The sequence below is a fragment of the Ochotona princeps genome, chromosome X (genome assembly GCF_030435755.1).
Source record: "Ochotona princeps isolate mOchPri1 chromosome X, mOchPri1.hap1, whole genome shotgun sequence".
Lineage (NCBI taxonomy): Eukaryota > Metazoa > Chordata > Mammalia > Lagomorpha > Ochotonidae > Ochotona > Ochotona princeps.
This window is the reverse complement of record NC_080865.1, coordinates 20,755,807-20,778,423: the sequence shown is the minus strand read 5'-3', so window position 1 is coordinate 20,778,423 and position 22,617 is coordinate 20,755,807. Positions and strand designations below refer to the sequence as shown.

The 22,617-nt window shown below is 33.8% G+C and overlaps 1 protein-coding gene across 5 annotated transcripts in view; it reads right to left on the bottom strand.

Moving 5' to 3' along the window:
* Positions 1 to 22,617, bottom strand: part of DMD (dystrophin) — a 1,951,117-nt gene that overhangs the window by 1,154,916 nt on the left and 773,584 nt on the right. For 4 of the 5 annotated variants that reach the window (XM_058659083.1, XM_058659078.1, XM_058659079.1 and 1 more), the window contains 4 exons: positions 15,428 to 15,550; positions 13,103 to 13,240; positions 10,084 to 10,236; positions 9,047 to 9,229 (listed from right to left, as the gene is read on the bottom strand). In XM_058659083.1, coding sequence (XP_058515066.1) covers positions 9,047 to 9,229; positions 10,084 to 10,236; positions 13,103 to 13,240; positions 15,428 to 15,550 — 597 coding nt within the window. The remainder of the gene's footprint in view (positions 1 to 9,046; positions 9,230 to 10,083; positions 10,237 to 13,102; positions 13,241 to 15,427; positions 15,551 to 22,617) is intronic. The other variant, XM_058659081.1, reaches the window with a different exon arrangement.

The window sequence follows — 22,617 nt, the reverse complement described above, 5'->3', positions numbered from 1 at the left end:
TAACTTCAAATTAATATGTACAATAAATTTTTCAAGATGCTCTTCTCATTAAGAGAATTTTTAAAAGCCTTATTTATCATCCATTTATTACTTAATTATTTCATGAATTAAACAAGTGTATATTGTGTCATTAGTCACTGCTTCTATTTTGAAGGACATAGGCATGGGAATAAAAAGACAAAATCCCCTGTTCTCACTCTCTGAAGGGAACTAATCAAAGCAGGGAAAACATGGGGCCCGGCGCAGTAGCCTAGTGGCTAAAGTCCATCTTGGATGTGCCAGGATCCCATATGGGAAACAATTCATATGCTGGCTGCTCTACTTCCCACCCAGTTCCCTGCTTGTGGCCTGAGAAAGCAGAGGAGGAGGATCCAAAGCCTTGTATACATACACATGCTTGCAAATGGTTAGATCCTTGCTTTATATCTGCAGGAATCCCATATGGGCACTGGTTCATATCCCGGGAGCTGCACTTCCCATGCAGCTCCCTGCTTTGGCCGGGGAAAACAGCAGAGGATGACCCAAAGCTTTGGGATCCTGCACCCAAGTGGGAGACCCAGAAAGATCTTCTGGCTCCCGGCTTTGGATCCTGGCTCCTCGCTTCAGATAGGCTTAGCTCTGGCTGTGGCAGCCATTTGGGATGTGAGGCAGCAGACAGAAGATCTTTCTGTCTCTTCTTCTTTTTTATATATGCCTTTCCAATAAAAGAAACCATAAAATGAAATATTAAAAGATTGAGTATTTAGAACTACACTGCTAGCATATTTTATGGAGAAGACATAAATATGGAAGGTTTTGAAGGTGTGAGAGAGAGAGAGAGAAACTGATCCATTAATGTCTGTTATGAGTAAACAAATGGAGTGATTCGTGTGGATAAAAATGGGGAACAGCATTTTAGCCAAAGGCAAGCCATCATGCCAACAATGAACGTCAGATGTATTCAAGGGAATATGTAAAGATCAATGTGGGTAGAGCAGAATGAACTATGGACGAAGTATCAAGGGTAAGGCCAGAGAGTGCCTATGAAGGGTAGTGAGGTCTTAAACCCCTTGATATTTTTGAGAGTTCTGAAATTGTCTTCAGAAAAGATGAGAACTCAATGGAGAGTGCTATTTATATGTAATTTATATTTTCAAAGGATGCCTTTTTACACTGTTTTGTTATTTGACAAGTGGAGAGAAAAGAGATCAAGAGAAAGAGCTTCAGGTTCACTCTCTAAATACCAAAAATGACTAAGTCTGAACAACACTGAAGCAAGGTACTAGGAACTCCATCCAGACCTACTATATGAGTAGCAGAGACCTATATATGTGAGCTACCACAGCCCCATCCCAGGATGTGAATCAGTGAGAAAATGAACTCTGCAGTTGGAACTTGAACCCAGCTACTCTAATGTTAAGAAATCACAGTCTTAACCTCCAGGCCAAATGCCCACCAGAGAGGATTTTTTAGCTGAAACTTTTGGAGAACAGTGTTGTCACTACAAATCAGAAGACTGTGTCTGAATTTAAAACGGTGGTTTATATAAGCTTGTATTTGGTACTCAAGTTGTGATACTGGATGAAAACAGTGAAGCAGGTGCAGTACACGTAGAAAATGGGAAATGTTCTAGGACTGAGCACTGAAGAATTCCACCATTAGAGAGAAGGGGATACACAAACAATTTGAAAAAGGAATATTCAGAGAGGAGGCAACGAAAACTAAGAAACTTCCGTCTCAGCTTTCATGTCAGTTATGTCCATTATTTTAGTTCTACTCTGCTTATTAATATAAAGCATGTTTCATACAGTAAATGTTTCATCAATGTTTTTCAATTTGATAAACATTTTCATTGTTCATTTTTCTTCCTTGAACATTAAATCTTTCTTTTAATATGCTTTCAATGAGCATCTCGTAATACCAAAGTAACATACTACCTGCAGAATCTTTGATTTAAAATTTACTTTTGGGGTGAACGTTGTTGTCCAGTGGGAATCCTACATCCCGTATCAGAGTACAAGTTCAAATTCTGAATATGTTTTTCCTGACCCAGTGTGCTGCTATTGCATCTAGGGAGTAATGATGACACAACTGCTTGAGCGTTTGTCACAAATATGGGAAACCCAGACTGACCCTCAGGGTTTGGATTTGAGCTAGCCCAGTTCCAGCTATCTATGGCATTTGGCAGAGTGAACTATTGTGTCAAAAAACTTCTTTATCTCTCCCTTTCATTCTCTCTGTGTGTGCTTGCCTTAAAAGCAGAAGAAAAAAAAATTAAACATCTATGAAAACAAAAGAAAAATTGCAAGTGTTTCTAGAAGAATGCAATTTTAGGATCACAGGTAATTTTTCTTTCACTGTACTTGAGGAGTTATTCCATCATGTTCTGACATTTATCACTGCTTTAAAATCAGCTGTCATTTTAAGTGTCATTGCTAAGATAATCCGTCCCTTCAGCTGCATTTAAAATTCTTTGTTTTTGGAATTCATCAGTTTCCTTGTGATGGTTTGTAGTCATATTTTGTTTTTAAATCTTTCCTACTTGAGAACTCTTTCATTTCCCAATCCAAGTTTTGGAACCCAAGTTTGGAAAATGCTAAGCAATTCTCACTTCAAATATTGTCTGTTTTCCATAATGAGCAGACCTTATCTATTTATCCTGATGTACTGAGAGCAGCCCTTGAATATTACCAAGAGTAGGCAGGCACTGATTTTCATCCCTATATAGCATGTAGCACAAGGCTCCATAAAACAATTTTCTCCTAAAATACCTTGAAAGTTTTCTCCAGGTTGTATGGTTCTCCTGGGTTCAGTATTGTACATGGCACCCACTCATTTATGACAACAATGAGGAGGGAAGTTCAGGTATCCTCTTCTAACTTCTATTTTATTAAAAATTGCCATGAATTTGAAATGAGGGGTGAGGCAATCAATATGTCATCTTTCTGGATGTTGTTCCTAGCTGAGCATGTTTCTTTAGTAAACAACTATTATAGTGATTATACTACATAACCAGACATCCAGACAAAAATTTACTATAGAAATGGCAATAACTGTTATATGATCATCAACAACCTAGGAAAACATAGACTCTCAGCATATCTAATTTATTTTTTACCCTTACAATATGTTAATTACAACATTGAAACTGAGAGGAGGAAAATTCTATAAGCAGTTACCTCCTGGCTCAACATTTTCCTTAGCAACCATTATTAGTCTTTTATATTACCAACTGAACTTAATAAGAATATTCTGCCTCTAAATAAGAAAGTTATTTATGTTCCCAAATTCTCCAGGGAGGTTTTGCTGGCAGCTGACAATGTCTGTTATTATTTCGAGGGAAAGAAAATATCTGTGTTGTAATTATGCAATGAAAATGTTTCACCCCTTATTTGTTCTCAAAATGAATTGCTTTTCATTATGTGACAGGAGAAAAATACATACACAAATGTTTAACAGAGTCCCAAATCTATCTTCAAGCTTTCTAACTTGAGATAAGTGAGCACCTTCATTGTCACTGTATTGCATAAGTTTACAGTAATCAGAAACAGCAGCGTAGAATATTTTCTCATCGTTTTTTCTCATGAAGAATATTTCCTCATCACTGAGCACCTAGCTTATTATCATTTAGAATATTCATCCTATTTATATGAAAGGCAGAGTTACAGAGAAGAAGGGAGAGATACAGCAAGAAAGAGATCTTCCATCCTCCAATCCACTCCCCAAATGATTATACTGACCAAAACCGCACTGTGCAAAAATCAAGAATCTGGAAATCCATCTGGGTAGTAGGAGCCTAAGTACTTGGGCCATCAGCAGTTGCCTTCCCAAGAGCATTAACGGTGCGCTCAATTAGAAATGAAGCACCCACTCGAACCAGCAATGCTGGTAGCAGCTTCACCTTTTATACCACAAAGCTACTCCATTGTTACCAATCTTAAATGATGCTGGGCTTCCTATCACTGTCTATACCTACAATATCAGGGTCCACGTAAATAGCAGAATGATCAACTTGTGATTGTTGCTGAAGGACTACACAACTGTAATAATATGAAGGGAAACTTCCATGATTGGAGGAGGAATCGTAAAGGTGGAAAGAGAAATCCCCAACTCAAAGTGTCTGAAAGTGTAGAGTCTAATCTCCTTATAGAAAGCCACAAATTGTTATATCTAACACTGAAAAATTATGAAGACAAGAACCTTTCTAAATTTTTTCTAAAATTACCTTAAGCATGGGATATGTTTGCTTTCTTTCTAACAATCCTCATGATATTTTGGAAAACACTGGATTTATGTGTGGTATGTTAGTTTTCTTATATGTGTCCTTGGAAAATTTCACTAGTGTAATTTAAATTAGTTTTCCTAACTCTACAATGGCAACATAGATAACGCTTGCAATATGAGGCCATTCATGTGATTAAATTAGATCAATGCGATGTATTCTTATACCTATAAAATAAGATTTAAACCTAAACATTTATAAAATGTTAGTGAAAGATTCACAGTATGAATACAGTTTCTTTCTATGAAGGACTTCTGGATAATATTAAATAGCCTGACTTTTGGAATTTAAAGTGATGCACAAAAGAGATCAATTTGCTAATAACTCTTGAAAAACTTGTGCATTTTGGAAATGTGTAATTTCAATGTGTTAAAGCATTACAATTACTTCCAATACATTATTGAAATCTTCCTTACAGTTGTCTTTCACAATGTTCCTTTTCACTTTCAGAAATTATGTCCTTCCTCAATATGCCCACCTCCAGAAATGGTAGTAACATAAACAGGTTTTCTGAGAAACAATCTTAAAAGTCCATATTGCATGTACAATCATAAGAAGTATAAAATGTTTTAACGGAATATACTTACACTCTTAGATTACACATCAAACTTTTAGTAAATATTCATCAATAAGTAAAAGAAGGATGGATAAATAGGTTTTAACACCTATGTGAAAAAAATATATAAAAAATTTTCCATCAGAAACCAATAGCTGCAAAGCCGAAATGGAAATGAAGCCGATGTGTTTCAAAACAAAGGAAGTACCTTTACAGAACAGCAGACATGGAGACAAGGCTCTGCTGTAAGAATGATACACAGGAATCACAAAATGTACAAAGCTAGGAATTCATTGAGAGGTTAATGAACAGCAGGGATCTAATGTAATCTTCAGTACACTGTAGAAGAAACTGACTGGCTACACCCCTGGGTGGCGGTGGGGAGATGCAGAATAAGCACAGGTTTTGTAATTTGATGGAATGTTTTTATCACAATTTAATAAATGTTTGCTTTATTTAATAAAAAAAAATTAAAAAGAAATGAAAGGCTTGTAGAAGTAACCCAGATGAAAGATGACGGTGTTATGTACTAGAGTTTCCATAACACAGCTCTAGAGGACGTTTTTGATTAAAGGCACACTATGCAGGTAGATCCAAAGGGAGTTGAAATAATTTACATGGCGAATGTAAGAGACAAGCAGAACCATGGATGAAATCTAGAAATGGGAATTATTTGAAAGAGAGTACAACCTATCAATGCCTGGAGAGCCTGGTAGATGCCAATCAATGTGACAGGGATGGGGAGGATTACATACTCTTGACTTGGCTATGTTATGTTTGAGGTGCTAAGAAATTGAATGAAAAGCTGGTATTTAAATGTTGAACATCGAGCCCGGCAGCGTGGCCTAGCAGCTAAAGTACTCGCCTTGAATGTGCCAGGATCCCATATGGGCGCCGGTTCTAATCCCGGCAGCTCCACTTCCCATTCAGCTCCCTGCTTGTGGCCTGGGAAAGCAGTCGAGGACGGCCCAAAGCTTTGGGACCCTGCTCCTCTGTGGGAGACCCGGAGGAGGTTCCAGGTTCCCGGCTTCGAATCAGCGCAGCACCAGCCATTGCGGTCACTTGGGGAGTGAATCAATGGACGGAAGATCTTCCTCTCTATCTCTCCTCCTCTCTGTGTATCTGACTTTGTAATAAAAGTAAATAAATCTTTAAAAAAAATGCTGAACATCATCATCATATACTTGGTGTTAAGGCCATAAGATACATAGGGGCAAGTGAAGGTTTTAAATTTAGAAAAGAAAAAATTTATTCTATTCTTCTTTATCTTTCTTTATTCTTTCTTTATCAGAAATTATAATTTCTTCTCTCTTCCCCTTTCTGTAGTTACTCACATTTTAAGCAAACAGTACTCCCTACTTTTGGACTTGACTCTTAATATAAGAGGGAGTACTGCTTGCTTAAATACACACTTTGAAATTACGTTTGCCTTTTCCTGTGCTAATTTCTATTTGGAAAGAAAATGGAAACTGATGCATGGAATACACATAATGCTAACAGGTGATTTCCACGTATTACCTTATTTCCTTTTCACAAACATCTTTCTCCCATTTGCACAGACTAGGAAACAGAGACTGAGAGAAGTTTCTCAATGGGCATACAGCTTATAGACACAGTCATGATGGTTAACATTCAGGGATTTTTCTTGCCAGGGAAAATCTTTTCATCAGAACAGTACTGCAAATACTACATATTTGCAGGAAAATTCCATATATTAAATTTTCAGCGACTGCTTGCTTTTCACTTGGCAGTCTATTCCCTAAAGCAATAAAAAAGGTACTAGATCTTTAAAAAATCCTAATGAAAGGAGAGATTTCCCCATTATAGACATCTGGAAAAAAGAATCACCTTATTTTTTTCTAATCTGTCATTTCTTCTTTACTGTCATCAAAGTTGTCCTGAGGACCAAGACTCCCTAGTTTGGCATTGGTCTATAAAAAACTAACTGATAAAATACTTAAGAAAGCTTAAAGCAACAGTTAATGGGGAATAAAAATGAAAGAAATAGAGGAAGAGGAGGAGTAAAAAATCTGTGACACTCTGAGGACATTTGTTGCATCACAGCCACTGTAAAATTATTCCAAACATAACTTTAATCTGTTCACTTAGAGCTCTCTGAAATTACTCTACTGTGAAAATATAGGAAAAGAGAATTTTAGTCATTGTCCACACTAAAAATCATTTGGCAAATAAAGTAGCACTTTTTTATTTGAAAATATAACTTGAGGAATACATACCTTGGAGATCATACTCGTTCTCTGAAGGTCTCTTTCTCTCCCAGTCTATGATATCTATTATTCAGTCCTAACTAAAATCTAAAGTCACACATAAGGAAAATCTTAAATTCATTACCCTTTATAGTGAGTTCTGTTATAATTAAGGTATAAAGTAAATCACTGTAGTCTCAAGGTCTGATTTTATATATTTCATATATGCAAATGAAGAACAGATGTTTTCTGAAGAAGCTGCATCTCAGTATTTCAGTGTAATTTTTAAGCATTTTATACTGGCTCATATTTTTCTTGATTTCATCAATTATTACTGATATATACACATACTTCTCTGTCGTATAAATATTTTTAAGAACCTACTATATGATACTACACAAATGCATTTTAAGTGGGTGGTTGATGCATAATTTGATCCAGTGTCTTATTAATTCTAAAGTACAGAAAGTTGACTTCACTAGGTTTTTAGCAAATTCTAATTCTGAATATTGAGTGTGTCAAGATGGAAAGCTGGAAATGAGTTAGTAGATAATTCATGGCAAATGATTTTTCCCCAAAATGAAATTTTAAAATGGGGCCGAATTTTTTTTCTAAGATTTTATTTACAGTTGCCCTATTTTTTTTTACTTCATCTTTAAGCTTTCTGTTACCATAAGCTTGAAAGATTAATAACATACTATGTTTATAACATGTATATGGAAGATATTATGCTGAAACATCCAGTTAAAATCAGATTTTAAAGGAAAATCAGTTCATTACTTCTCTCTATTGCTCAGAATCAGAGTATTTAACTACTTCACAATTTGAGTGTATTGGATTTTCAGAAAACTGTCTTGATGAAATTTTCAAAGTCATAACAAAGTCACAAATTAATGCCACATGTTTTCCTTTATATGTTTCTATATGCTTCCCATTATAAGAAAAAAATGCCTCAGTTGTGTTTGAAAACAAATGCTACTGCAAATGGGATCTTCAGTATAGCCAAAGAAATTGCCAAGCAGTGTCAACAATGGGTTGAACCATTTGCATCTTAAATATTTCATTTACAATGTTAAAATATTTAAATTTTAGCCATTTCAAAAATAAAGACATTTAGTCAACTAAAAGTTAATTAAAACTAATTTAAAATGAATTAAAGTCATTTAAATATTTCAAAGTGGCTGAGTAAAGGTTTGCTTCATTTGAATCACTCTGGTTTCCCAAGGTATACTTTCTTGGATAATAATATGTGAATACAATTTCTCTTTACCTTAGAACTCAGAATAGAAACAAAACATATCTGCTAGCAAATCCCTATGATTTATATCCCAGTGCATCTAGCATCCTAAGGAGACCGAGTTCAAATTTTGGTTGCATTTTCAAGACAGAATTATAAACTTTTCATTCAGCTGCTTGAAAAAGAACATATTTTTGGGCTTGCAATAAATCAGTATCCAAAATATTTGACACTGTTCAATCTGCTATTAATTATCAACCCATTTCTAATTAGCATTGTAACCCATTAAGCAGCTAAGTCAGTTATGAGAATAAATTGCTACTCTTTATGTCACTGAGGGAAAACTTAATGAAAATTGATAGAAAAAGATGGTTCAGAAAATACTTATTATTTATTATGTGTACATTTAAAAAGTAAATTAGCATGGGATGATCTTAGGAAAGCAATGCATATTTTTGGATTAGACACTGGAGTAAATGTATGATAAATTGACAAATTCACATTGCCAATGCTATGAAAAAATGATGCAGCAAAATAATTAACAGGCATTTTTCATTTGTAATAAGGGTATCTTCCTATTATCTATTTGGGTTATAAGGTTTTTATCTGTAAATTTAAGCACAAGTGTTACAGAAGCACAAAGTGAGAGGAACAACTCACTTTCAGAATGCTCATCGGAAGTTAGAAAATTGCACCTAGATTTTCGAATTTTGGTTTGTTAGTAGGCTTCTGTTAACAGAGTAGTAGTTGCAAACACATACATGAGTTTGCCAGTAACAACTCACAATTTGTGCAAAGTTGAGTCTTCGAAACTGAGCAAATTTGCTCTCAATTTCCCGCCAGCGCTTGCTGAGCTGGATCTGAATTGGTTCCACTGCCATTGCGGCCCCATCCTCAGACAAGCCCTCAGCTTGCCTATGCACTGCATTCAGCTCCTCTTTCTTCTTCTGCAATTCACGATCAATTTCCTATTGAGCAAAACCAATACAGGGCCCAGGGCAGTTAGCTAACCACATCAACCGATCTGCAAGCAGCAAATACTTCTCTCAGAAATTTCATAGGCTGTTGTTCCTTTAATTGTTATTTTTCAAAATTTACACACATGGAAGAGGTCATTGTAATCCTCAGCCAATAGCCCAATTAGTAATTGAGTTCTTTTTAGAATGCTCAATTTTAGAGCTTCTAATTAATAAAAGATTTAAATTGGTTGAAAGTTTCTTTCTAGTGCGCTTTTCTAGCATTTTGGAAGTTGATCCAATTAGAATGCTTACTCATTGTTTGTTAGGGACCATCCACATAGAATACTATGGAGAGGGTGTGGGAGTAAGAAATTTATTTTCTTTTTAAAGGTTTGAGGAACTCAACAGAGAATGAAGCAACATAAAAGTGTAAAATAATAACTGAAACACATCTTCAGACAATATGCAAACTAAACTACACAGATTTGACACTGATGAGTGAAGATGTTCTGATGAAATGAATGTGCTAACATGAGAAAGAAGTCGTCCATATACCGATAGATAAGTCATTAGTTCATCTGGAACAAAGATACACAAAGTCAATTACAACGTTACCAGTAATCACATGACATTTCTTAATTCATTTATATTGCCCAAAATTAAATATTTCATTCATTCTACATTATCAATTGAGTAACACTTAATACAATACATTCACTAAAACAAAACACAATACAAGCAAATACATCAAATCAAAGAGAATGTTAATAGAGAAAACAAGAACGTCAACATTATAAATACGACCTCCAAGGTTAATTAAATTTGCAACAAAATCTAGTGTTTGCATTCTAAAACAACATTACCTTTATTTTCCTTTCATCTTTGGGTTCAGGTAGGCTGGCTAATTTCTTTTCAATGTCATCCAAGCACTTCAGAAGATCATCAGCCTGCCTCTTGTACTGATACCACTGATGAGAAATTTCTAGAGCCTTTTTTCTTCTTTGAGACCTCAAATCCTGTTCATGGTGCAAATATTATTAAAATATCAATTTATATTTAGGCAAAGAACAAACTTCTGGCTGAATTTATTTATGCACATAATTTGAGTTACAAATGTTTTTATGCAAATTATGTTAAATGAAAAATACAGAAATGATTACATTTTGTATTTATGTGGCAGTACAAATATGTAGAAGCATCTAAGAATCCCGAACAATGCATTCTAAATGATTTTCTCTTGTTATTTTCATACATCTTTAAAAATATTGGGGGTAGTGCATTGGCTCAGTTCGCTAATCCTCCACCTCTAGGTGCTGGCATATCATCTAGGTGCTGGTTCGTGTCCCAGCAGCCCCAATTCCCCATTTATGCCTGAGAAGTCAGCAGAGGATGGCCCAATGCCTTGGTATCCTGCATCCACATGGGAGACCCAGGAGAAGCTACTGGTTCCTGGTTTCAGACTGGCTCAGCTCCAAGAGTTGGTGATTTGGGGAGTGAATCAGCAAATGGAAGATCTTTCTGTCTGTTGTTGCCTGTCTCTGTAAATATACCTTTCCAATAAGTCTTAAAAAAAAACCAAACAAACCTTGTCATTTAATTCTTAAAAAGCTAACCAAACTGTCCTATTGTCTATGTGAGATACTTTAATGTAACAATAAAACTGATATAGCTAGATAGTTGCGTAACTTGATGAGGTAGTATTTGACTTTAAAAAAGTTCGAATCCCAAAATTTCTATCATTGGCCGTGTGCTTATTAACAATTTTTTATACAACCAAGTAACAGATAATCATTATGCTAGAAAAAGTTTCTCAGGCTCTTAATACCATATGATTAAAAATATAAATTCACTTTAGTTATTTTAGAATCTGTTCCAAGCTTCATGTGTACAAGCGTGACAATAGTACGGATAGCAACCTGTATACATGAAAGTGTCTATTTAACTATTCCTTCAAAGTTTGTCTGGACAACTTTTTCTTTTTGTTTCACCAAACCATCTTCCACATGCAAAATTAGTAATCTTTTCAAAACCAGAAGAGGGAATGTCAGTTTTCTAATCAACCCGGTGAGATAAGGCTGACTGACTTAATAAATCAAGTAAAAGGGAGACATCAATTGTATCCTTCCTTATAGCACATCTTAAGCCTTCCCTGATCAACAGAATTAGCTGAAACGGCATTTTGTCATAACCCATGGGAATTTAAGAGCTCTACAGACAGCTTTCACATTTTCAGGGAGGTAAAAATTTAGGTTTTATGTACAAGTTTAACCCAAGCTAAAGAAAATAATTGAAAATGAAAGACTATCAAAACATTTAGGTAGGTTAATATAGTTATTGAATTTGGTAGTTGTAAATGGGTTGAAAATTGCACTAATCATTTTTAGCATTTATTTGCAAAAATAATCTAGATTTTCTTCTCCATTTTCTTTAAAGTTGGGGATAAAAGCTTCAGGACTTTTCATGTTACATTTCGAGACCTCCTGTTGGGGAAATAAATACCCAAGTCAATTCAGATGGGATGCTGCTTGTTTCAAAGTGACCAAGATACAGCAAATTCAATCAGTGGAGCCATGCCTACTTTGTGACACAAATCGTATCTCTGGTGAAAGGGCCTGCCTGATGGTCACAACTGTGAAACTCCCTTGATTTCCAAGCAAAGTGATGTATAATACATAAAAATACTTACAGACATCATCTAGATATCTTTAGAAGTAAGCCAGGTAACCATTAAACACTGCTGATAGGAGGCATCCTCGTAAGATCAGTGCAGATGCTTCCAAAAACTCAGGCCCAATCAGAAGGGTGTGAATTATACAGCTTTTTGATATTCTGAGCACAGAATGATTTGCTTTTGCACTCCACTGAGGAAGAGGACTTCCCTAGTTGCTATATTTATCAGCAGTTATTTTCACAACACTTGCTGGCCAATTAGACTTCCTCATGGATTCCTAGCAGATTCCTTGCAGGCACAATACTGTGTAATTACATTCTCAGCAGTGCTTATTTGGTTGACTATAGGCAAAAGTTTCATTCTCTTACTTGCATACATAAAGCAGATTCCATACACCAATTAAGAAAATGCACCTACTTGGGTACATAGCTCAAAATGAGTGATTTACAATGAAAAGCTAAGCAATTTACAGTATTAGAAAATCAGCCATGCATGCTAATAGTGAATATTGCAAAGCATTCACACACACACACACACACACACACACACAAACTTTAGGAAAGTTTCCAAAAGGTCCAACCTAAAAAAAGTTCATATATTATTAAAGATCAAGCAACAATTCATTCTATTTTTCCTGAACAAACCAGTTGTGTCATATAGGTACTTGAAGCCATATATCACAATGCTTAAACGGAAAATAGAAGTTCTTTTTCAAGGTTATCCATACTACCTTTAGGAATTCTTGCACATGCTTAGTTTCAAGTAATGACTATTGAAGTCAATTATTTTTAAAATGAGAATCCAGGTCTAATAAGATTACTAAATTTAGACCTATTATAAATTAAATCAATGAAGGAAGAAAAAAATGGAAGGATATTGGTAAGCTATTGTGGAAGTTATAAAAGGTTTTCAACAGAATTACATGAATAACATATAAAGTATACTAGACATTTAAGTGTGTAAATGCTATGACACATTTTTATATCTTGCACTAATGCACAGAGAAATCTGTCTGAATGAAAAAGTGAAAATATAAGCAAAAACAGCTTTAAAAATCAGATGGCACGCAAAAAAATGTTGAAGCACATACATGGATAAGAAGAAAAATCACTTTCTGGTGACTAACATCCTCCAGCAGATTTTATTTATACACAATATATTTTAGCCTACACATAAAAACCACAGGCAGAGTATAATTTGAGCTCTAATACCTTGAGAGCATTATGTTTTGTCTGTAACAGCTGCTGTTTTATCTTTATTTCCTCTCGCTTTCTCTCATCTGTGATTCTTTGTTGTAAGTTGTCTCCTCTTTGCAACAATTCTTTTACAGTACCCTCATTGTCTTCACTCTGATTAAAAACAACAAGTACAGTCTTCATTTTGCTTTTTTAAAAGCTGTACATTGTTAACAAAGATAATAAAACATGTTACTTAAACGCGCAAGAAATCCAATTTAAAACTTTCAGGGAATGCTATTTCAAGATACTATGATTCCAGATCGTTTTTATTTTTCTAAGATTGTGTACTTTAGATTTTAAAAGAAGTTGGTTTCATTCAGTCTAGTTCTAAAGCAGACAAATTTTAGAATTACATGTAGGAAGGTCAGGGGAATTAAAGTAACTCGGTCAGAGAAATCAAGCATTTGTGCAATATATTGATTTGATTTTTATGTTTATCTTCATCATATAATTTTTAAAAAGAGTAACATAATACAATAATTTTATCATTTATGTTAATTGATCCATGTTGGAATATGGATGTGCATGTTAGTGTGAAATGTCAATAAATCCAAAAACACTACAAAAGCAAATATTTTGCTTTAAATGCATACTAGTTTCTAACAATGTCTACTGAATATTTGACATGAAGTGTCCATATTTAGGACAAATGACAGAGTATTACTAAAATCAGATATTTATATCAAATATAGCAAATATTTTTTTAAAAAGTGCCATAGCTATGTTAATTTAAAATAAGATCCAGTATTAAGATAACTAATGGAATAATGACTTTAAAAGTTTTCATTGCATACTTTTTTCTTTTGGACTAAAAAACAATGTGTTGTTTACTTAGATATAAAATGATTTGAATAATCTCATGTAATATAATTACATATGAGATTATGTGGACTGTGTAATTTTTCATCTCTGGTTTCTATCTTTTCTTCAACTTACACTAGCTGTGCAATCACATGTAAAGTACAATGGTAAGCTAAGTATATCAAACAATAGATAATTTTCAAGAGTCACAATATTGTATGTGCATGCTATTCAAGATATGTTACATACTTCAATCTACATGTTGTGCTTATACTTCAGCACACACTCCCAGACTAATTAGTTTTGCATAGGAGGGTGAATGGGATTATGCTTATTTGAGATTTCTCAATTAATGGAATAAAATGCACAATGCAGACACATTTAATGGTTACAGTCTATAAAAGACCTTACTTATTTCATTGTGCCTTTTCAAAGTCAACAAACATTAAGCAAATCCTCCTCCCTCCTTGCCCCACATCAGGTGGGGGCTCTAGGACAGCTTGGCGGGCAGCCCAAGAGGCAGCCTGTGCTGGTTTTCATGTCCGTGGCTTCTGTTTTCCTCTTTGCCATGAAGCACAGGTAGCTAGACCTCAGCACCTCAGCAAGCTGCTTCTTGTCTTTCCATGAGCTGAGCTAGCCAGGCCATCAAACCCACACACAGGGAATTCGGACTGCAGCAGCTCCAGAGAGGTCAAAATTGATCCCAGTGAGAATTAAGACTGGAGAAATTATGGCTTCCATTGCTGCTGCACTTGATTATCTTAAGTGTTTTATACTGCCTTCTGATAACCACTTCAAACAGTGTGAAGTTTCTAGCATTGATGCATTTAAAAGGAAGAATGCCACAGGGGTGATGGCAGTGGAAGTGTGAGAAAGAGGTTGTGAAAAGGTGAAGGGAGGAAAGAAAAGGCAGTGAAGGGGGATGTGAGGCAGAAATGGTCAAGCCAGATAAAAAAGAAAAACACATTTTGAAGTTAATTGCGATTGAAGCAAGTTGGCCTGAGACTAGGAGTATCCTACATAATCATGTTTCTTCTAATTTCATGAAATAAGCAGCATGAATTTATACAGATTTTAAACATACACTGTATTATTCTCTAAAAATTTTTGGCAGAATCACATTGTGGGACATTTTTATGACCAATGTTATAATTTGTGCAATTGTCCTTACTCTGACATAAAAATTAGACCATTAAAAATATGACTGTCAGAAAACATCAGCCCTTATATTTGTTAATTATCTAACAGTTTCTGATTGACTCTTTAATTACATTTTTGCTCTGAGTGTGAAATTACAAGTCAAAACTCTAAGAGATAATATAGTAATACAGGACTTGAAATAGCCAACAAAATATTTTGAATTTATAAAAATTATTACTATGACAAAATGTGCATGCTGTATTCCGAGAATTCAGTTGGAGACTGATCGAATTTCTTTCTAAATATTTATTCATTTTCACTCCTAGTTCATTCACACTTTTATCACAACCAATTTACCATATCTTTATTGAAGTCTTCCTCTTTCAGATTCACCCCCTGCTGAATTTCAGCCTCCAGTGGTTCAAGCAATTTTTGTATATCTGAGTTAAACTGCTCCAATTCCTTCAAAGGAATTGAGGCCTAAAAAAAAGAAAAAAGAAAGAAAAAAAAGATAGTGCTAATTTAAATTAAAGTTACGTTTATTAGACTCATAAACCAAAAGAAATATATTGATTCAACCTCCTGTTGCTAAACTAATGACATGCATTTTGCCCCTATTTTTTATTTTATGAAGGTTTTGAAATACAACAGAAAAAATACTGGAGGATAAAAGTGAAGAGCAACATTTAATATCACTAGAGCTGAACATACATGCAGGATAATAAAATTCATCATTCTGTGATATCAACAAAAGCTGATCAATAAACATCCAACTGTATCAATTTTTAATATTCTAAAACTGAATTGAACTTAAATATTACAATGCAAATATTATTGGGTAAAATATGTTTTAACCAAAATTGTCTCTTAATAATTGTAACTGCAAGGCCCGGCTCAGTAGCCTAGTGGCTAAAGTCCTCGCCTTGAACACCCGGGATCCCATATGGGAGCCGGTTCTAATCCCGGCAGCTCCACTTCCCATCCAGCTCCCTGCTAGTGGCCTAGGAAAGCAGTTGAAGACCACCCAAAGCCTTGGGACTCTGCACCCATGTGGGAGACTTGGAGGAAGTTCCTGGCTCCTGGCTTCTGATCGGCGCAGCACTGGCCGTTGCGCTCACTTGGGGAGTGAATCAATGGACGGAAGATCTTCCTCTCTATCTCTCCTCCTCTCTGTATATCTGACTTTGTAATAAAAATAAAATAAATCTTTAAAAAAATAGTAACTGCAGGTAGAAACTGGAGTTGTCACTTTATCATTAGAGAAACTACCTGGAGATATGCTCAGATATATTAAATGAAATTTTCAGCAAAACAAAATTTGCAGCAATGTTTTCCTAAGACAAACCAAGCCACAGCTTGTATTAGGGATGGTTATTTTGGTGGCACACATTAATTCAGATGAAGAAACAGGAGATTTCACATATTCTGAACACATGGTAGCCAAACTACAAGCATTACAGTTTTTTATTCATTTTGAAATTCATAGTGGACAAATGTTCAAAACCCTTAAAAGTTAATGAAAATTTTCTTAAATAAACAGTTGAAAAACATGAATTCAAAGATATAAAATATTATATATTCAAAAAGGCAAGATTTAATAAGACTTCATTGATAAAATACATTTCTATTATCTTTTCCTGTTACCTTAATTTTCTCCTTTGAGAACACTTGAAAATATTTTACACCTGACAGAATTTCAAAACCCAATATTGACATATAAAATTCTGATTTTGTTTGAGCTAAAAGTATTCATTTTGTAGAATCAACTCAGGAATGACCTGCAGGGTCTTATGTCAAGATTAATACATTTATTAACTTCACATCCCACTAACTCTTTCCCAATCATTTTACTAGCCACAGGTTTGTTCTCTGCTTATTAGATGTCAACCCCAGCAGGACAATTAGGACAAGTGCCCAAGGAAAACCATGTTTCTAAAAGTCTATTACTAATGTAGCATTGAATGCTATTCATAAGGAAATGATTTCCACATGCAATATAAATAAGCACATATTTTCTAGGAAATTTTTACACGTCCTAGAATTAAACTGATGGTTATTATTATTGAGACTTATTTCATACTAAATTCTAATGATTACTATTCATTTAACTATAATACATTCTTGAACCAGTATAGAACAGTGGTTCTATAAATACACTTGAAGGGTATTTCAGTCTCTATGTTCCTATACGTATATTAAAATCACATTTTGTGAAAAGCATTGTTGGAGTACATGATTGTTTAGAATGACTGCACAATGTCAATTTGTTGGCATTTTATGCTATTAAAATCCTGTTTACACTCAGTAAGCTTTAGTAAAGGGTGAACTACTATATATGATGATAAACACTTTTTTCAATTATCTCTAATTCAGAACAAGTTTGGTAAAATACTGTGAGCCTATCCGCAGTTAGATTTACCTGTTTTTTTCCACTGCTTCTTCTCTAGCTCATCTTCTGTTCACATACTCAATAGAGTAGCACCGAAGGCTCAGAACTTGGGCATCTACTCTTTCACACTGCTTCTTCCATAGGAAATTGTACTTCTTCCATAAATTTAAACTACAATTTTCAGAACTCCAAAGTTTTGTCTTATGCATTTACATAAATTTTGACTTTCAATTCTAAACTCTTCAACAGTCATGCAATTTCTCACTTGAAATTCCAGAAGGCTTAGAACTGAGCTCATCTTTCCCTTAAACTGCCTACAAATAACAATCTTCCCTAGTTATGTTAAAAGAATATCATTTTTTTCTTAGTGATGCATGGCTAAAAGCTTAATGCTGTCATTTTTTTAACATCTCACTCTCACATCTAATAAATATTGGGCAGGATTTAACTCATTCCCTGTGATCCACCTGGTAGTCCCAAGGCTTACAAGAAGAAACAAAGAACTCCATATAGATGTGCAGCCTCGTCCCTGCCAAACTAATCCCAGCTGTGGTACAGTAATCTTGTGTGTAAGTAAAGTATTGATTGGTTTCATTATGCTAAATACCCACTCAAAAATCTTGTGCAACTCCTAAGTGCAAATGGAATGATGTCAAACAATAGCATCATAGCCAAAGGCCTCCCCCTAACCTTGTGCCAAAGACCGTCCCAGCCTTGTTTAAGAGCTCCTAGTCTTGCAGGTAATGTGCAGATCTTCTTGTAAACCTCTCTTATTGATTTTAGAATGCTTTCCATCTTCTATGAAGAGCTTAAGTTCCTGCATGCATTGAATAGGGACTCAACAATTTACAAACATGTAGGATCTGGGACAACTTAGATATTTTGAGTCAGTTTCTCCAGTTGTAACATGGGTGTGAGAATAGTTTATCATGAGGGAATTTTAAGGATTGCATATGCTAAAATTGCCTTTTCTATGTAACAGATGCTGAATAAATATTGGCCATTCCTTCAAAATTCTGTGCATAAGATAATCTGACATAAAAATAAACGCTTAATAAATGTTGTCACTTCTTTCCTCTTAAAATCATATCCATAGAGTTGCTCATATTAAGACATTCATCTTTTGAAAACATGATCATTTTCTTGAAGAATAATATTGTTTAATGCATTTTTTGTTTAGCCAATCAACTTAACAAAATTATAAAACTCTAATGGTAAATATAGAACATTAGATGACAGTTTGATAAAGTTCCATTTATAAATAAACCTCTGATCAATTCATTTGTAAAAATACAAAAAATGGTTTTGAAGAAAAAGTCAAAAGGGTTTACATGTGTTTTGCTATAGGTAATATTTTTATCAGGAACTGACTTGAGACACAAAATGCACGGAAAAAATACAGTAAGTGAGATGAGTTCCATGAATACTCTAAAAAGATGAGAAGGTGTTTTGTTACCTAAAATGGTATGTAAATATGTAGAACTAATAATGAACATATATTCCAAAGAGTTCCTTAATGACTTAGTGTATTAAATAACATAAATTGGATATAGAAAATCCAGAAAATCTGATGGGTCAGTGCCTCAAATACACAAGTCTATCAACTGCTGGTGAAAAGCACCAAAGGGGAACATAAAGAGTAGATGTGAATAAAAACTTTAGGGGACACAAAGTGAACACAATTTAGACAAGAGTGGAAATAGACATAATTAACAGAATATGTAGGGCCTCAATTTATCCAACAAAGATTACTCTGTGTTTGGTAAAAAGATATTTTTGCAGATTAGGGATTAGAATTATTCTGTGTGGTTACAAAGTGAAAAAACAACAGATATAAATATAGAATTTTTGATTATTTGATCATATTATAGAAGGACTTCATTTTTCAAGTAGACAGTTTCAAAAAAAGTTGTAAGTTTATGGAAAAGTCCTCTGAATTGAAATAAAACATTTAGAGTAGTAGTATTCAAAATATATATGAGTCATATATGCAATTTAAAATGTGATAGTTGCCATCTTAAAAATAAAAAACCCAATAATATTAGTTTAATACATTTTATTTCACCATTTTGTCTGGAATGTTCTCACACAAAACTGCAGTCATCATAAAATTATTAATGAGCTATCTTACATTCACTTTGTCATATGATGTCTTCATAGTATGCACATATTTTACACTCATATCATGCATCAGGTTGGAGTAGACACATTTCATCCACTCAGTGGACACATGCAGTTGCGTCTATCTTATTCAAAAGTACCTTATTCGAAAGTATGTTGTTTATTATATCCATGACATTGGAAAGAACCAATAGCTCATTATCAGTTTGAAATGCATTACAAGGAAAATGCATAACAAATAATAGCCAAACTATTGATACTGTATTTTATAAACTTCAGCAGGTATAGGTTACTCTTAAAATCTGAGTCACAGTTCTAATGAATTCAGTATGAATTTTTCAAGAAGTTTTCTGGAGTTTACAGGAGTGAGTTGTCTGGTTATCAGAAAACTTTTTTTTAACTCATTTGTGTGAAATATTAGTCACCTTTTATTCTTTCTTATATATGACTAGTCTGTTTTCCCAAGTAGTTTTTAAATCCCGAAAGTTGACAGTATATCACATACTAATCTGTATTTTACATAACAAATATATTTTAATAGAGAAAAAGTTTACTATACAAATGTCTAGTTTTAGAGCTACCTATGTATCAATTATGCTAACCAGTGGCCAATTTTTTAAAGCAAAATAAGAACAAGTAATTGATCCAGTTATTTGAGTTATGACTGACAGCATCATACAAGCCATTTGACCTGTATGTGATTATTCTTGTCTTCAGACCAAGAGTTGAAAAATCTTAATTGCTTTTCTCAAGAGTTCACTACTTCACTATTAGGTCATGACAATTCTAATATGGAAAAGTACTTTTCAATCAACTAATGTTTTACATGTCATTTATTTGCTTTGTTTTCATTATTTTTATTTCTTATACAACTTTATTAAAGAACATTCAATAGCTCATTTTTGAATCAAAAAACTTTTACAGCTTAGAATATGTAAGGCTTGATTTCTAGACTTATGACCAACTGTTTAATGTAGCTAAAAGCAACAGTTAAGAAATAATCCTAATTATTGGATAAAGCAGTTCTACTGATCATAATTAAAAATATATATATATGGCCATAGAAGAATTAGAATCACAAAATCACACAATGTAAGACAGAACACACAAGATTTAGAATTTAAAGAACATAAACAAAAATTACAATACAATAGGAGAAAGTATGTCAAGCTTAGATATTCCACAATTTATTTAACTTATTTGACTTTAGAACATTAGTATGACTGAGCAGTTATACAAAATACATATAAAGTAAAACAGGAGTTTTAATAAACAAACGGACACAAAAGAAAGAGGAGACAGAGAAACTGAGAAAGACAAATTTTGTTTTCTTTGATTTTTTAATGTTTCGAATTGCTTAACAACTATTAATTGTGCTTTCTTGGGTATTCTAAGGATTACTGAAATTTATGGTTTGATAAAGTTTTGGCATTAGGTGACTTACATAAAAAGTTAACCAACTTATGAAACTGATGAAAAGCTAAATCAATCACATATATTCAGTATAAATTGAAAGCATTCAAAATTACTCAGACACACTTTAGCATTTTTAAAATGTAAGCTTTCCTTTGGTTAAATATTCCTTCAACATGCATAGATACACTGGTATAATGACTGTACATACAAAACAAAGTAAACACTTCTTAATCTGGACTCTGGAAGCAGTGATGATAAACATTCACTATATTCAAATTACACAACAATCTAAGCTAAAACTTAGATGATAGTAGATCTACAGGTTAGTTTAATGCTGTTTCAAATCCATTTCCCATCTTTGTCGAAATAAAAATGTACTAATCATCACAAAACTTGTATGGAAAAAGAATAATTCATGGCAACAAAAGTGATTGAAGTTTCAAGGAGCAGTATCACTTTACAATATAGAAGAGACAGATCACTGATATGATAAGCTATTTCAAAATATTCTATCTGTAAAGAAGAAAAACTTACAAAGATTAGTAAACAGCACTGAAAATACACTATAACTATGGTAAAACAAAGATAAATAAGGCATTTTATTGACATATTTGTTGTTTTATTCTAAATTTCTAAGAGCTTACTATAAAACAATAGAAAAATAATATTTCATAAATCAAACCAACAGATGGGTAACATTTTACCGACCATACTTTTTAATTTTAAGTAATGTATTGGTTTACCTTTAATGTTGTCATGATGAAAATGTGAAAGTGCTGTCAACTTGTGCAACCGATTAAAGGACATTACCCAGTGATTTCCCATTGTTTCCCCACTGATTCACCATGAATCTCATAGTTACAGATTTTAGAATCAAATAGAATGCATATTAATAGTATATATTGGTGGATCAAGAATCAGCCCACTTTGTTTTTTGTTAAGCTGGAATGATTCCGAATTCCATAATTGTGTGAATTAACCAACAGTAAATAAAATAGAAAAGGATTTAACTTTAACATATCAGCAGAGACAAAGATGAATTGAAAGCAAAATCATAATTCTTTGGGCACTTTTATATATTTAAATTTCTTCTGGATTATTTTATTTTCTTTCTTTTGTAGTTCTTTCTTCATTCTTCCCTCTACTTCTTCCTAACTTGCACTTTTTACTGAATTTGTTTTCAATTTGAAAAGTGCAGAAATCACTTTGTTTGATAGTGAAATTAGATGTGTTTATATGAAAACATAATTGACTAGGAATTAACACTTGCTGGCATATAGAGCTGTTTAAATTCTGTTGAGGATCAATATGTTTTAACAAAGAACCAGAATCAATTATTATTTAACCACACTATAGGAGAATTTAGGCACCCCGCAGGTTCTCCTGGAGCCTCCAATAACTATCTGAAAGTCTGGTGCAAGGCGGCTTACTTTTGCATCTGTTAACACTGATCAAGGGAATAATTTTCCTTTTCAAAAAACCACAATCAGGAATCACCAAACAGCTCTAAATCATGTCAGTTGTCATGCTAGTAAGACGTAGCTAGTTGAACCAAAAAGCATCACTCAGGAAGCTGAACTGCATTTATACTAGTTTTAAAATCTTTTAAATGATCACAAAA